General features: G+C 35.3%; 2 protein-coding genes across 2 annotated transcripts in view; one reads left to right on the top strand and one right to left on the bottom strand.

Annotated features, from left to right (window-relative positions):
* Nucleotides 1–15,188, bottom strand: part of LOC106051022 (uncharacterized) — a 32,605-nt gene extending 17,417 nt beyond the window's left edge. The window contains exons 1-7 of the mRNA XM_056015257.1: nucleotides 15,067–15,188; nucleotides 14,637–14,735; nucleotides 13,862–13,950; nucleotides 8,096–8,278; nucleotides 6,453–6,573; nucleotides 1,559–1,664; nucleotides 875–966 (exon numbers count right to left, since the gene is read on the bottom strand). Of these exons, the coding sequence (XP_055871232.1) occupies nucleotides 875–966; nucleotides 1,559–1,664; nucleotides 6,453–6,573; nucleotides 8,096–8,278; nucleotides 13,862–13,950; nucleotides 14,637–14,735; nucleotides 15,067–15,072 (696 nt within the window). The 5' untranslated portion in view covers nucleotides 15,073–15,188. The remainder of the gene's footprint in view (nucleotides 1–874; nucleotides 967–1,558; nucleotides 1,665–6,452; nucleotides 6,574–8,095; nucleotides 8,279–13,861; nucleotides 13,951–14,636; nucleotides 14,736–15,066) is intronic.
* On the top strand, nucleotides 2,624–6,188 carry LOC129923606 (uncharacterized). The gene is made up of 2 exons (XM_056015262.1): nucleotides 2,624–5,498; nucleotides 5,820–6,188. The coding sequence occupies exon 1, from the start codon at nucleotides 3,183–3,185 to the stop codon at nucleotides 4,476–4,478; it is 1,296 nt and encodes a 431-aa protein (XP_055871237.1). The 5' UTR covers nucleotides 2,624–3,182; the 3' UTR covers nucleotides 4,479–5,498; nucleotides 5,820–6,188.
* Nucleotides 15,189–16,807: the final 1,619 nt, after the last annotated feature.

Here is a 16,807-nt window from a genome sequence, read left to right as displayed (position 1 = left end):
ACCGCTGTTGTCAGAGTGAAGTAAGAAGTCATAGCAAGAAATATTTGTATATTAAATATTCACTAGTCTTTCTAACTTGATCAACGACAAGCAATACACTATGATACAGTTAGCGTTGTCACTAACGGGTTCGCTTCCTCGAGTATTGATGTCAGGGACTTGGCAAATTTGTTAGTTATTCCCCCCTTCTCCACTTTAAAGAAACATTTCTGGAGATTGTATAACTCTTAATTATATCATTCAAATGTGTTTTATCTAGATATATTTCTGTGTGCTGAACATCTTCTGTGTGGGATAAAGATTTTTGTCAATAGTCTTATTCGATCCGGCACTCTGATTCCATATATATAATAAATATGTAAAGCGCTTTTAAGAAACATAATCTGGGCACTAGGAGAACACATAAAAAAACACCGTAAGCAGAAAGATGGTTATAATACCAAACTGATCTAAATAAGTTTGTATCGGATAAGTTTTGAACAGGTAAGTTTTATATTAATGTTCTTCTTGACTACAAGTGGTTTATTTAAGCTAAATATGAAGCGAGTTCCAAACATTTGGTACATGTGCTGAAAAAAGCCCGCAATACGAACTCATAATAAACACAGGATAAGAAATATTACACATTTTTCATGTCATGAATTATATGAGTTATACCTCACCCTCGTCTTCGGAACATTAGGGGTTCAATAGATTCTATTCTTAAATCAATCGTCGAATTGAAAAAAAAAACAAACTAGTTTGGCGACTGTCCTTGTGCCTCCAGAGACAAGAAAGCCCCTTGTCTCATCCCTTCTACGTGCTCCCCCCCCCCCCCACCCCCGGAGCAGTTTCACTTGACTATGAAATATACTAAAATGCTGAAATGCCTAACCTGGTTTAAAAGTTGCTGCCAACTACTAGCAAGTAAAAGATGACGATCACTTGCAAATGGTTCTTTGATTGCTTCTTCCAAACTCCAAAAGCCTGCGGAAAAGAAATAAGAATATGATGCATGCATGACATATTAAGTTCTGGAGTCAAACACCAAGAAGATAGCACTTTCATCTTTTTGGTCTTCATTGGTTCAAACTTAAATCAACGGTAACGGTAGCGGGAGGAAATTCATGTTTTTTTTTGGTTTTGTTTGTTTTTTATTGTTGTTTTTGTGGAAAATGTAACTTTTGAATCAGAATTAGATCTAGAAAATGTTTGACACAAAATTGACAATGTTTTTCTAGCCTAGCCTTAATGGAAACCATTTATGAGCAAGACTTTACAGGAAAGAAATAATCTTATGTAGCCTACAATGTTGTGCATCTTCACTTTTCCTCTTCCCTGTCTTTCTCTAACGTTAACAATTGTTAAATTAAGGAGATCTACAATACTTTCAATTTGCTTTAAAATGTGTCCGTTCCGAGCTGTTATTATACTTTGATCAATAGTCAATTTAATTTTATGCAGATTGAATTTTTAACTACTCTCTGGGTGGTAAGTATAAAGATAAAAAAAAAAGGTTGAAACGTTTACTTTTAAAAAAAAACAAGGTAAGTTTTATTTGAGACACTTCACCTCTCACCTTCTAAGTAACAGAGTACAGGGACGAAATAGGGGCGATAATCTCTTAGAGTGGTGTTCTGTTGTTGGAAAGCTTTGAACCACTGTCTGAGTTCCTTGATCTGGAGCTGAAATAGACAAGTGAAACGTGGACCAGGCGGTCATTGTGCTCAATCACAGTTTTAAACACAGGTCTAGATGTAGCAATATAGTGTGAGCTGGCGCTCTTTGAGCTATTTTTATCTATTTTGTATATTTTATTTTAATTACTTTTATAGGCTAGTGCTGAGTGCATGCCTGTCTCCCGCCAGCTCTTTTACTTTAGAGGTTAGTTTGTACGAGTCATGACCTGGCTCTATAAATAGAATGGATGATGTAGTGTCTTGTCCCTTTTTCCGGTGTTGACCGCTGGTCAGTGGTTGATTAGCTGGTCTGTGTGACCAAGCAGTGATTTAGAAAGTTTTTATTTAGTGTTGTTCTGTGTGGACTGCCTGTAAGTTGAGGAATTGTTTGTTTTACTTTAGTTATTTCTAATTAAGATTTATTGTTTTCAGATGTGTTTTATTAAGTTTAGATGTAAACGGATTAGTGCCTTGCATCACAGGCTAATTAGTTAGCCATTGTCTATGATGGAACCGGAAGGTCCATTAATCTGGATAGCGTCACCCCCCCCCCGAGCCATCTCTAATGATCTCCTTGTTGCTGTTCTATACAATGTTTTATTATCTTATGTTTCTAAAAGTATTTCCATTAATATTATAATGATTATTTTATATATTTTTTATGTTTGTTTATTTTTGTAATTGCAGGCTATAATTCCTGTTCTGCCTGTCTGCTTTTCTGCCGCTAGTAGCTTACTGTTTAGTGTTGGGGTAATTTAGAATTTAGGTTATTTGAGTAGTTTATTGTTTTGTAGTGGGTATATTTGTTTTATTACTGTTTTTATGTGTCAATGTAAATAAAGTGTATATAGTTTATTTTATAAATTTTAGTTGGCTGTTTTACTTTTAGTTAGTTAGTTTAGTTTAAATTTAAATTGTGCGGTCTGATCACCCAGGCGAAGGCCGCCCTTTGGTCGCAGACCGGAGTACACAGATCGGACCCACACGGTAGAGTTACCATCAACCTACCGGTTAAAAAATAAAATCTGTTTAGCAGAAAAAGGTCTAGTGCCTCCTGACCTGCTAACAGAAAACTGGTGTCAGAAGTGGGATCTGTGCTTGAGTGATCAGACGCACATTGTTTTTGAGATTAGGTTGTTGTTAGGTTTCTTTAGGCTTTCGTTAGGCATTGCTAGGATCGATTAAGTTAGTATTGGTCTAGGACTTGGCAGCAGTGTTAAGAAATTTAATTTGTTGTAGGTTGATAGGAAGTTGTTGGTAGATGGATAGTTTAATTTGCTGTAGGAGTTTTGTTTAATTTTTCTTGCTGTGGTCAGTAATGAGTTGTTGTTTTTTTGGTAGTTAAGATGTAAGGCTTAGAAGTGAGTTTTTATAGGATGTGTGTCTAGGAGCTTGTCGGTTTTGGCATTTAGAGTTGTATAGTATTTTTAGATATGGGTATTAGGTTGGTCTTTTAGGTCAGTAGAGGCTACTAGTGTTAGGGGACTAGGTCAGCATTGTTAGGGAGCAGTAGCAGCAGGAAGCATGCAGCAGTCTACGACAGTAATCATGGTGCCTCGTGCTGATGCAACACTCCGGAAGTTCAATGGAGACGGCCCAGTTGGAGAATTGGAGGATTTCCTCCAAAGCATTGAGAGGTGTTGGCGACTTCAACATCTCCAACGACCAGAGGACAAGTGTAACCTCCTATATGCACACTTGGGAGAGTCTGTGAAAGACGAACTGAGGTGTCATCCTCAGGTTTCCTGGGACAGGCCAGAAGAGATTATCAATATTCTTCGGTCTGAGTATGGAGACAGAAGAAACATCTCCATAGTAATGGAGGAATTCATAGGAGTACGGCAGCAACCCGGAGAAACGGTGCAATCCTATACCATTCGTCTGCAAGCTGCATATGTTGCACTAGCAGGCAAGCTGCAATCCAAGCAAGTGTTGGTGCAGGAGGATGTAATTCTCAGAGAACACTATGTGAACCACCTAAGTGATGATTTGCTAAGGCGCCTTCTGCGGGAAAAGCTCTGGGAGCACCCCGAAACGTCTTTTGTTTCCCTGAGAGAGACAGCCATGAGGTGGACTGAAGAAGGGGTCCACACCAGCAACAGTGTTTGTCAACAGTTGGCCAATTTATCCCACCAAGTGGATCAACTGACAGCCAAATTGTCATCACATTTCAAGTCTGGTGGTATTCGCACCCGGAGACCACTGAGAAAATCCAGGAGGTGTTACTCCTGTGGTATGCCAGGCCATCTAGCCAGAGACTGCAAGTCCCAGAAGACACGTAGGCAAATTAAGGGTCAGTCTCACTCTGCTCAGCGACCTTTAGGTTGTCAAAATTGCGGAAGCTGGAGACATCTGACCAGTAGTTGTCCCAAAGATAACATTGACATAATCCAGGTTGCCCCTAAACAACCAGAAGAGAGTCCATCACAACCATCTACGGTTTTCATTGTCAAGACAGTGACGTTACCAACAGTGGAACCCAAGGTCATACCGATGGTGAATGCAGTCGATTCCACTGGAGGTGAAGATATGTTAAATACCGTAACCTCAGAAAATCAAGTTACCGACTCTGACCAAGAAGGCAGTCTTGCACCTGCCTCTGTGGACGTAGAATGCCCAATTTTAATACAGCCATGCAAAAATTTATCTGTAATACCAGAAGTATGTTCAGATTCATTTGGCACATGGGCATCTCTAAAGGCCTTAACCACTACATGTACCGGTACGAAAGACAAACTGGAAAATATTGAGAACCTAGCTCAAACATTTATTCGAAACTGTGTGGAGTCGAAAATTCTTAAATTTCTATCATTTTCTTAGTTATTGTTATTACTTAGACTTTTTTATTTTTGTATATTGCTATGTCTTTGATGTATTTTTTTCGTTTGAGTTTTTATTTCTAAATTTGCTACTGATAATATTTATGCATTATGTTCGCCGAGAATGTATTTGAGCCTGTGGCTGTAGCTCTGTGTTGGTCTGTGTGACCTTGTAGAAATCTGAATAGTTTTGATTAGTCTGTGTGACTAGGTCTGCCAAACCTTTGTGGTTTCAATTCCCTTTAAGCCTGTGTGGTTTCATTTCACCTTCAAACCTGTGTGGTTGTGTTTCCCCTTAGCCTAGGTGGCATACTTGTACTGAGATTTGATGACCAGACATGTTTTGCATTGTCTATGTCTGATGTCAATTGAATATTCTTTGAAGATATGTATGTAAAATATAATGAATATAATATTTTTTTATTTCTATATCTGTATTTTGATGCACTGTATTTCTTTTTTTCTTGCTATGTCTTTGATTTATGCATTTATGTGACGATTCTCACTTTAGTATTTTATTGGCAGAATGATTGTGTCCTGTTGCATGTGTGGCAACATGGCATTTTTCAGAGTGTGCATGAGTAGGTAGTCATGAGAGTTAGGTTGTCTGAAATGGATAGTGGTATTGTTTTATGGGTTTTATGACTTGATGTAGATGTTGAAGTTGTGTATTGTGATAGCACTGTAATTTTGTAGTATTATTATTTTGCGGGGACGCAAAAGTTTTGAGTGGGGGTGAGTGTGAGCTGGCGCTCTTTGAGCTATTTTTATCTATTTTGTATATTTTATTTTAATTACTTTTATAGGCTAGTGCTGAGTGCATGCCTGTCTCCCGCCAGCTCTTTTACTTTAGAGGTTAGTTTGTACGAGTCATGACCTGGCTCTATAAATAGAATGGATGATGTAGTGTCTTGTCCCTTTTTCCGGTGTTGACCGCTGGTCAGTGGTTGATTAGCTGGTCTGTGTGACCAAGCAGTGATTTAGAAAGTTTTTATTTAGTGTTGTTCTGTGTGGACTGCCTGTAAGTTGAGGAATTGTTTGTTTTACTTTAGTTATTTCTAATTAAGATTTATTGTTTTCAGATGTGTTTTATTAAGTTTAGATGTAAACGGATTAGTGCCTTGCATCACAGGCTAATTAGTTAGCCATTGTCTATGATGGAACCGGAAGGTCCATTAATCTGGATAGCGTCACCCCCCCCCCCCCCCGAGCCATCTCTAATGATCTCCTTGTTGCTGTTCTATACAATGTTTTATTATCTTATGTTTCTAAAAGTATTTCCATTAATATTATAATGATTATTTTATATATTTTTTATGTTTGTTTATTTTTGTAATTGCAGGCTATAATTCCTGTTCTGCCTGTCTGCTTTTCTGCCGCTAGTAGCTTACTGTTTAGTGTTGGGGTAATTTAGAATTTAGGTTATTTGAGTAGTTTATTGTTTTGTAGTGGGTATATTTGTTTTATTACTGTTTTTATGTGTCAATGTAAATAAAGTGTATATAGTTTATTTTATAAATTTTAGTTGGCTGTTTTACTTTTAGTTAGTTAGTTTAGTTTAAATTGTGCGGTCTGATCACCCAGGCGAAGGCCGCCCTTTGGTCGCAGACCGGAGTGCACAGATCGGACCCACACGGTAGAGTTACCATCAACCTACCGGTTAAAAAATAAAATCTGTTTAGCAGAAAAAGGTCTAGTGCCTCCTGACCTGCTAACAATAGCTAACTTATGACAGTTTTAAACACAACTCTAGATGTAGCAATATAGCTAACTTATGACAGTTTTAAACACAACTCTAGATGCAGTGGAGTAAAAGAAATAATTGTGCAAAATTTCAGCTAGATCCGAGATTGGGTGTGGGAGAAATGACGTTTTATCAAACAGACAGACAGACAGAGTGAATTGATAGAAGCATTGTAAAAACATAGTTAACTCATCAAAGAGTATCGCTGTTCACTAACAAAGGCAATCTTACATCCAGTGTCGGCTGACTCAGGACAGCTGGGGGGGTAGGTGGAGGCAGGATGTCCCGGACAGCGCGGAAAGTGGTGTTGGTGGGGTCAGGCTCCACCAAACGATAGTCGTTGTGACGTGTCCTGTAACAAACATTCAAACACAATAGTCAAAGCTGTGTTACTTTCATTGTAATTGAAATAAAGACATCAGTATGTTTGGTATGTAGTAAGTATGTACTCCTTTAACTCTTTATCTCCGTAATTATTTGTCCACGTTCTGACAGAATTGTTTATTTTTTCACACTTCTACATTTTACACTGTTATGTTAAAACTTTAATTACATTTTTGTTTTTCACTAGAAAGCGTTACTTTTGGTATAGAATTTTAGGAGATTATGAGAATACATGCTTTGTTTTTATATAACACAAGTGATACTTTCTAAAACCAAAAATTAATTTAATGTAATGGAGTTAAATCAACGACCATGGCGTAAATTAGGAGAGAAAGAGTTCATTTCTAACAACTCATTTGGCGAAGAGTCAACTGAAAATGTCCATACATCGTTAAGATGTCGTCTTTACTAATACGCGTGTCGAAAAAATAATTCATTTTTACTAATAATATATTGTTCCATTTCTTTTCGAGTAAAATAGAGTAGACAGTCCCATCAATTCAGAAAAAAGAAGTCATATACTGTAAAAAAAAATCCATTTCTACTTTATGTTCAAATAGTATACTTAGACATATACAGTAAACGAATCATTTATATTGTTTTTGTCATTGAAAAAAAGGAAAAAGAAATTACCTACATGGGTATTGAGCCAACGACCTATGCATTATTTTGCAACGCTAAATCAACATAAATAATTCACCATAGTATTTTTATTTGAATTTTAGACTTAAGACCAATAACATTTGACTTCAGATCAACAGCTTTTGGCTGAAGACAAACAACTTTTGACTTAAGACCAACAACTTTTGACTTAAGACCAACAACTTTTGACTTTAAGACCAACAACTTTTGACTTAAGACCAACAACTTTTGACTTAAGACCAACAAATTGTAACTATGAAGAAATTGTGAAGCAATAGTAAGAGTTGATAAAAACAACGTTCATATTTTTTAAAATCTATTTACGTTATCTCTATACAGCAATTATATGTCTCTATACATCAATTATATGTCTCTATACAGCAATTATATGTCTCTATACAGCAATTATATGTCTCTATACAGCAATATATGTCTGTATACAAGAATTATATATGTCTCTATACATCAATATATGTCTGTATACAACAATTATATATGTCTCTATACATCAATATATATGTCTGTATACAACAATTATATATGTCTCTATACATCAATATATATGTCTGTATACAACAATTATATATGTCTCTATACATCAATATATATGTCTGTATACAACAATTATATATGTCTCTATACATCAATATATATGTCTGTATACAACAATTATATATGTCTCTATACATCAATATATATGTCTGTATACAACAATTATGTATGTCTCTATACTTTGTATGCTACAATCGTTCGTGGTCCCTCGTTTCATTTTGTTTAAATTCCATGTTTCCCCAACACTTCAGTCTACACTAATGATCTTCCATTGTTAGTCTTCAATGTCCACTTACCTAAACTCTACGCCGTTCAGTACAGCAATCACCTCCCCCATGCCCAGTGTGTCGTGGTAGTTGGAGTGGTCATGGATGGACATCATGCTGCTGACCCCGACGTGGGTGTTGTCAAAGTAGCTGGACGTTCCATGGACATAGTTTCGGGTCTGCTTGATTCCAGAGCTGCCTTCTGACCTGACTCTGTACAACAAACAGCCATACATTGTAAAAACCAAAATACGTGTGTCTCTTTATATACAGTATTGACATAGTCTTGTATAAAAAGGACATACAGGGATGCCTCGTTCTTTTTTTTCGAGGGAGATTTGTGCAAAAACCACCCACGAAAAACGAGTTTTCACAAAGTAGATTGTAGATATTTTGTTATGTTTCTAATGAGTATTTGGACTTCTAAAACCCTCACTTTGTATTACATGTGCTATCCTACCAGTTTCTTCATAAGAGAAATTCCTAGCTCCTGATTTAGCTTACATAAATTTAACTCGGATATGGACATAAACAATACATCATATAAATATTTTGTCACCTATATATATATATAATTTTAAAAAATGGGTTACTTTTGATATACAAACAATAAGAAAAAGATATTTTTAGGCACCTAGTCTAGTAAATACTTTACAGTACACTGATATAACACATTATAAATACACACCTACTCCAACACAAAAAGGATATGAACAGGGTCTGTTACAGTGTTCAAATTATAACATACAGAATAATAAATGAACCAAAAGAAGAGAAAAAGATTTTAAAACAAAATCATAAAGGTTTGTGTAGGTCTAATCTTGTTAGCTGACAGCGAAACAGCAAAAAAAAAATATGAAGAGTTTTATGTAACTTATCTTATCTTATCTTATATGATACAGACGTTACTTCAAAAAAGAAGATGATTACGTCCTACGCGTCATGCATTTAGTCATGCATATTAACCAATGACTTAAATTCAGCCAAGTCACTGGTTTCCCTGGCTAGCTCAGGCAACCCATTCCATGCTCAAATAGCACTAGGGAAGAAGGAGCGTTTGTACAAATTTGTCCTAGCATATGGGACGAGGAATGTGCCTTTATCTTTGTGTCTTTCAGAGTATTTTATTAAATTTTGTATTTGAAGATTATGGTTCAGTGTTTTATGTATGATTGCTACTTTAATGGATTTAATGAAACATTTTGGTTATTCATCTTTCTCAATGTCCGCGATATAAGCCCCCTTGAAAAACAACAACAAACAATGGATATAAGTATTATATTACCAATGAACCGCGTAGTAGTGATGGATTACTGTACCTAGTTTAAATTTGTCAAATCAGAGTGTGAGCAGGTCAGGCAGGCGCGAGTGGGAGAGGACCTATTCTCTGCTGCTCAACATTAAAATGTACCAACAGTAGGCAGATGTTAGCGCTACTGGGTGGGCTCAATCTGTGACACCTCAGTATGATGACCAAGGGGCTAGACGCAGTGGTCTTCAACGGGGGCGATATCGCCCCCTAGGGGGCGTTTTCGAGATTTTGGGGAGCGCTGAGAGCCAAAGGGGCGGTAGGGGGGCGCTAGGCACAAAATGGGGCGGTAAAGGGGCGCTGGGCATAAAGGCGGAAAGAAGAATCTAAAGGTGCTCTGAAACAAAACAAATTTAAAAATTCTTCAACATTATAGCTGGGAAACTAAATAAAGACAAATTATAGTTAACTTGCTTCTAATTTAAGAACAGAAACAGCGTTAGAAATGTTCGGGAATCCCATTTTCTATTTTTAAATTCTTACTCTTTTGCTATCATTGGAGTGTATCTATTGTCATTGGATCTCGCGCGTATAAACGTTTAAGATTTGATAAACAAAGTAGGTAATACGCCTTTTAGATTATAGTTTATTTTATCTACATATGTTAATATAGTGATATGTAAATGTTAATTGCAAAAAACATTAAAGGTAACATTTAACAGAATAATTTAACTTTTTAAAAACAAAAAACATTGATAAAATGTTGTTACGAAAACTGACTGGTATGTCATGTAATATTTCCTTGAGATTTAGTGAATTGAATACAAACCCGTGCCGAAAATAAGCGCATCTTTCAACAGTTTTGTGAAACAAATGTTGAAAAAGGTGTTAGACTCTTGTTGTAAACTGAAGTTCGCTGGATTTCGAAAGGGGTTTGTTAATTGTTATGGCTCGTTTTTTTAAGCTCTTAAATAATTTTTTTTTTTTTGAGAAACGGGGAGATTCAACGGTTGGTGATGACTTAAAGCAGGCTAAAAAAAATATTTTACATGGAAGGCATCTAACGCAAATGAATGAAACGAACCTCCGTCTGCTAGGAAAGAGATTGCCTTTTATTGATAATAGCATTTTCTCTTTTATCGAGATATTAAATCTATTTTAAAGAGTTTTACAATCTCACATAATTTGTTTGTTAACAAATGAATTACTGCCCAATGACACCGATATCTATGCAATTCACATAACAATGCTCTATGAAGAAATTAAGATTCGCTTCTAAAAATTTATATATATATATATATGAATATATATATATATATATATATAAATATATATATATATATATTAATATATATATATATATATATATATATATATAAATGACAATTATTAAACATCTGTTACTGATGTTCAAATTGAGTTGCATGAAAAAATAGATTTACAAAACTATGTCTTCAGTAAAAAGAATGTAAACATAGGAGGCACACAGTGGCGTAGCTAGGGTGGGGGGAGGGGGGAAATAAAAAAATTCCCCGGGCCCCCATTTAAGGAGAGGGGGGAAGGCAAATATTACGCAAAATGCAGCGGCCCCCAAAGATGTCAAGCTCCCTAGCCCAAACGATGAAAATTCCTAGCTACGCCCCTGGAGGCACAACAGAGATGTGGCTGTATTTAAATGTTTCAGTAAAATTCCAAAACTGTGGTCGAAATTGGAACTATGTTTTAGCTTTTCAGTAAACATACATGGTTAACCTAGATTTAGTGCGTAACAAAGTTAATGAATAAGCAAAGAAATAGACTGGATGTAGCCACTAGAAGAGACCTTCGCCTTGCTTTGGCGAATTTAAAGCTTAAAATTTCTAATATTGTCAGACTGCAGGAGGCACAAGGTTCCCATTAGCTTGATTTCTTTTTGTAGTGAATTCAGCAATAATAATATTTATATTAAAAAATAAAACTAAATTTACAATTAAACCTTAAAACAGTAGGCCGTAATATTCAAAAAATTAAACGGAGACTATTCTTAGGATTTTAAAGAAAGTCTTTACAATTAATTTTTATGTGTAATCACTGCAAATTATTTGACATAATTTTTTTATAATGATAATATTGGCTGTTTTTGCCTTTAATTCCGAAGATTACAGCTGAGTCCAGTGTTTCACATAACTACGCAAACCCAACTGCGACCTAAATATTTTCCCGAAATTTATGCAGACAAAGCCGTTGTATGCTGGTGTTCTATTTAAGTTTTCTTTCCGTCTTTTGCGCCTGTCTTCAATAATGGCTTTTCTTTGAGTTTCAAATTTTTGTCCCGCAGTTTTTGTAAGAGCTCTCGAACTGTTTCTCTCAGAGGCTATCTGCTGCCAGAGAATGCTGCCAGGTACTTTCCTCTATGCCAGTGAGAGCGAAATGGCGCCTGAATAAATTTTTATAGCGCTCACTGGGGAGGGGGGCACCTCTGTAACTCAGTCCTCCTCAAAGCTCGTCAGTTATAGGCCAAGGAGTTCATAACAATCGCCTATGTCATGCGGTCGTCTTCCAAGCGGGATATGTGTTATTGACAGAATAACAATCAATAAATAGATGATATTTGTTCAAATTTGTCTTCTCACGCTTCTTTATAACTGTTTTTCTTAGAGGGGGGCGCTGGCGGATTTTTTAAAAGAAATAATTCGAAAAAAAAGGGGGGGGGGGTAGGCCAAAAAAGGTTGAAGACCACTGGGCTAGAGTCACCTAAGTAACCAGACAACTAACTATACTAACTTAACTAAATGAAAACAAGATAACAAACTTTAGTTTACGATAAATAAAACAAAAAGAAACTGTATTTACATACAAAAATAAATCAATAATAAAATATAATATATACACTAACTTGACTAATCACTACTACTGAACCCATCAACTAACTAAAACCCTCTAAATCTACACCACTACAAACACTAACAAACTAACCAAACCAACTACCTAACTAAATCACTACAACTACTACCCTAGACCTAGATCGACAACCAAACTACAATAAACTAGTCTAGATCTACAATATCCTACTACTACAACCAACCCATAACTATAACTAAAACAAGAACATCTTAGCCTTAGTACACTTACTATTAGTATTCACTAAGAACAGAAACAGACTATAACTTATAACTAAACCACTAATAAGGCAACACTACAGAAACAAAATAACACTAGCTTCACTAGAATTAGATCTAGAATAGTTCAATAGATCTACAGAAACAATAACAAAACTATCAATAGCAGAAACAAAATAACACTAGATTCCCTAGAATTAGAATAGATCTACAACAGCAGTTATAAGCAGCAGCTATTTCAGCAGAATAATTGCAGCAGCTAAAAGCAGCAGCTAAAAGCAGTAATAATAGCCTGCAAAACATAAATGCAAAACTATATTATATTCTATTAGGACTGATGGACGCCGCCATCTTTAATACAGCATGTTGCCAACTATTATAACAAATAGTCCAAGTAGAAAATAAAATAACTACCTTACACATAGTGTGACATAGATCTAGTAAAAAAAAAAAATAGTTACAAACTTACAGGCCGTCCCAGGTACAGAATAATAAAATAATTAGACGACAGACCACAAAGATCTTCGGCTGTCACACAGACATACTATACTGACCACTGGTCAACTGTACACGGAACTGTTTTAAGACAGCATGTAGTACATCCCTTTTATACTATCCCGCACTAACCTATATAAATATGTGGAAGTACAATTATAAAATCTGACACTAACCTATAAAAATAAAATATATAAAAATATAGTTCTGGGAGCGCAAGCTCACAAGAGCATCTCTTACAAGAACTGAGACGAAGTTTTGTTTATAACGAACTTCACTTGTTCTTTGTTAAATTACTTTTCCTTGCAGAATTATGGCATAATTCATATTGTAATACATAACGTCCATAAGTTTTCATCATAAGCATATGGAGTGTAATTGCTTTGACTTTTCTCTCCCTTCTAGGCGCTGTGGCTGAGTGGTAAAGTGCTTGGCTTCCGAACAGGAGGGTCACGGGTTCGTATCCTGGTGAAGACTAAGATTTTTTAACTTCTGTATCTTTAGTTCAGTCAGCTCTAATGGGTACCTGACATTAGTTGGGGAAAAGAAAAGGTCGTTGTGCTAGCCACATAACACACTCGTTAACCGTGGGCCACAAAATGCAGATTTCATTTACATCATCTGCCCTATAGACCGCATGGTTTGAAAGGGGAACATAGTTTTATTTTTTCGCTTTCTTCTCATTATTTTAATTATTTCTTTTCTTATTTCCCCTGCATTATTATCACAAGATTCTAGATTTAAGATACAGATTATTGTAGAGGGATTTTGAATGCGACTACGTGAGTCATGTGTATTTTATTTTTAATGAACCACAGTTTCACATTCAATACCCTGCTGGTAAAAATAAAATCAATAATATAGCAATCACATTGTTCACCCAAAGACAGGTTCATGACAAGAGTATCGTGGATTAAGTGAACACAGGGCCGAATCAAACTCGCGTTTGTTTACCTTTCTTCGATGGTAAGCTTCTGATTCAATGCTTCCTTTGTCAGTCCATTGATTCTTGCTTGCAGATCTTGGATGCTTTGAGTCAAAGTCTAAAGGAAAAGAATGAATGTACTGAAGTGTCAGTTGTTGTTTTCTTTATTTCAATGGAGGTTGTTAACTAGTCTCATATTTATGGTGGCTGAGTGGTAAAGCCCTTGTTTTTCCGAACGTAGGAGTCTAGGGATCAAATCTAGGATTTTTAATTTCGGGATTTCTAGATCTATGTTAAACATGGAGAAGGTTCCTTTTACATTTTTAAAAATATTTTGTCACAAAAATAAAAGTACAGTGAAAATGTGTTTAGCCGTTTAGCCGAAATATTCATATCAAATATAAAATACAGTGAAAACGGGTTTACCCGATTTGTTAAAAGGTTTCTATCCTTAATAGAGATACAATTAGGTACTTTTTGTCTATCTGTAAGGCCCTCCAATTGTACAAGGGACATACACTACGGTCTCCGCCATGATCTAAAAAACATTTATGCCAAGTTTTATCAAGATTGGTTAAACGGTTTTGATTTTTATTCGGGACATACATACATATGCCTAACTATATTTGCAACACAGTGCAAGACACTATATTGTATGGTACTTTAATTAGTAAATGAACGTATTCTATCTTCAAAGTAAGGATGTAAATAAATATGTCTAAAGTGTGATTAATAATTCTATTAAATAATATGATGTTAGGGGTGATTCCGGTACAGATATGAATGAAAGAAACATTAACTTACCATAACTGTATTATTAAACAGCTGGTCAGTAACAACACTTAAAACAACTGCTGGTAGTAACAAAAATATCACCAATGAGAGGTTACCTCCCTTGAAAGCCTGAATAACAAACGTTTGAATTGAAACTCACATACAATGATATGAATTCTAGGCTAAACTAAAGTTACTGTTATACAACACATGTACTCGTGGTGTTTTTTTTTTTTTTTTTTGGAATGTAGCATTATGATTCCTAAGTCCTCATCGAGTTATATTCAGAAATGTTTGTCAAATGTTATACAAGTTTCGGATGTTCCTTCAGAGTTAAAGATAGTTTACCTCCTAGTTAAAACCACCCGCAGGACGACGGAAGATGGCAGCGGGCAGGGTTTGAACCCGGGACCATCGAGAAGAAATATAATAATTAAGTAAATATAAACTATGACAGTACCTTCATGGTGAATGTATTCTGACAGAAGTGTAGTTTGATGGTGTCACTTTTCGGTCGTACTTATATAGGCAGAGCTCAGCCTTGTAAGTTACTGGTGAGGACTTACCAATAACCTAATCAATATCACACAGACCAAGCTAATTACGTCTTATATAACTGTATTCCCAATGTTTTGTTCTGCCACGGGAAAGAAACAAGGACATCTCTGTCAACATCTAGATACTCGGAGCCTAGGGAAAACTTTCTATTGATATGGTCTATTGTCCCATTGAAATCCCATTTAGCTATGTCATTATGTTTGACGGGTTAATCGGCCATCGACACTCCAGAGTGCGTAATCACGTGACTCTAAGGTTTGAAAGTGAGGATGAAATAACTATTTTTTTTTAGTTAGAACAGGTTAAACTTATGAAGTTAGAATCTGTTAAACTTATGAAGTTAGAAGAACAGGCTAAACTTATGAAGTTAGAATCTGTTAAACTTATGAAGTTAGAATCTGTTAAACTTATGAAGTTAGAATCTGTTAAACTTATGAAGTTAGAATCTGTTAAACTTATGAAGTTAGAATCTGTTAAACTTATGAAGTTAGAATCTGTTAAACTTATGAAGTTAGAAGAACAGGCTAAACTTATGAAGTTAGAACAGGTTAAACTTATGAAGTTAGAAGAACAGGTTAAACTTATGAAAGTTAGAACAGGTTAAACTTATAAAGTTAGAACAGGTTAAACTTAAAAGTTAGAACAGGTTAAACTTATGAAGTTAGAACAGATTAAACTTATAAAGTTAGAACAGGTTCAACTTATAAAGTTAGAACAGGTTAAACTTATAAAGTTAGAACAGGTTAAACTTATGAAGTTAGAACAGGTTAAACTTATGAAGTTAGAACAGGCTAAACTTATGAAAGATAGAACAGGTTAAACTTATAAAGTTAGAACAGGTTAAACTTATGAAGTTAGAAGAACAGGTTAAACTTATAAAGTTAGAACAGGTTAAACTTATGAAAGTTAGAACAGGTTAAACTTATAAAGTTAGAACAGATTAAACTTATGAAGTTACTGTCTAGAGCTAAAAAAAATATGACATACGCATTGAAAAGGTCAACACATAAACATCATGTGTTTTATTTTTTAATTTGTTGAAATATTTGTATAAAGACTGAGACTTAGACAGAAAGTTAATGAGTCTTAAGCTTTTAATAATAGGCCCATATTAGAATAAAAAAAATTTTTTGTAAAGCTAATTCTTCCTACAGGAAAATAAAAGTAAGAACAACAATGATTTGGGTGGTATGTATGTGGAGTGGGGTTGGCAGGGGTGCTGTAGCATTGCACGCTGGCAGGTTAATTCAACTTGTCTTAGTAAGTAACCCGCAAAAAGAGTGCCAGGTTGTCCTACAAGTTGTTCCATCAGCAGCTTTTCTTCAGACTTGAGCGAGATTCAAATATGTTCACTTGAATGATAGTTTCGGCCAAGTAAGCATCCCAAGCTCCTTCTTTTACTCGTTTAACTTATTGGATTCAAAAACAAATGTCTTTTAAAAACATAAGAGAAAGTTAGTCAAATGTTTCACATAACATTTTAATAGTTAATAAAACTGCTTGCACCGATTGGGAATAGGATTGATACATTACAAACACATACATATTTTTGTTTGCATTCAGGCTTCTGATATGAATTCTTTAAGCAATAAAATAAAGTAACATAATATAAGTTCCTGCGACGTTAGCAGAAGATGGTTGGC

The sequence above is a fragment of the Biomphalaria glabrata genome, chromosome 17 (genome assembly GCF_947242115.1).
Source record: "Biomphalaria glabrata chromosome 17, xgBioGlab47.1, whole genome shotgun sequence".
NCBI lineage: Eukaryota > Metazoa > Mollusca > Gastropoda > Planorbidae > Biomphalaria > Biomphalaria glabrata.
This window is presented reverse-complemented; position numbering and strand designations above follow the sequence as displayed.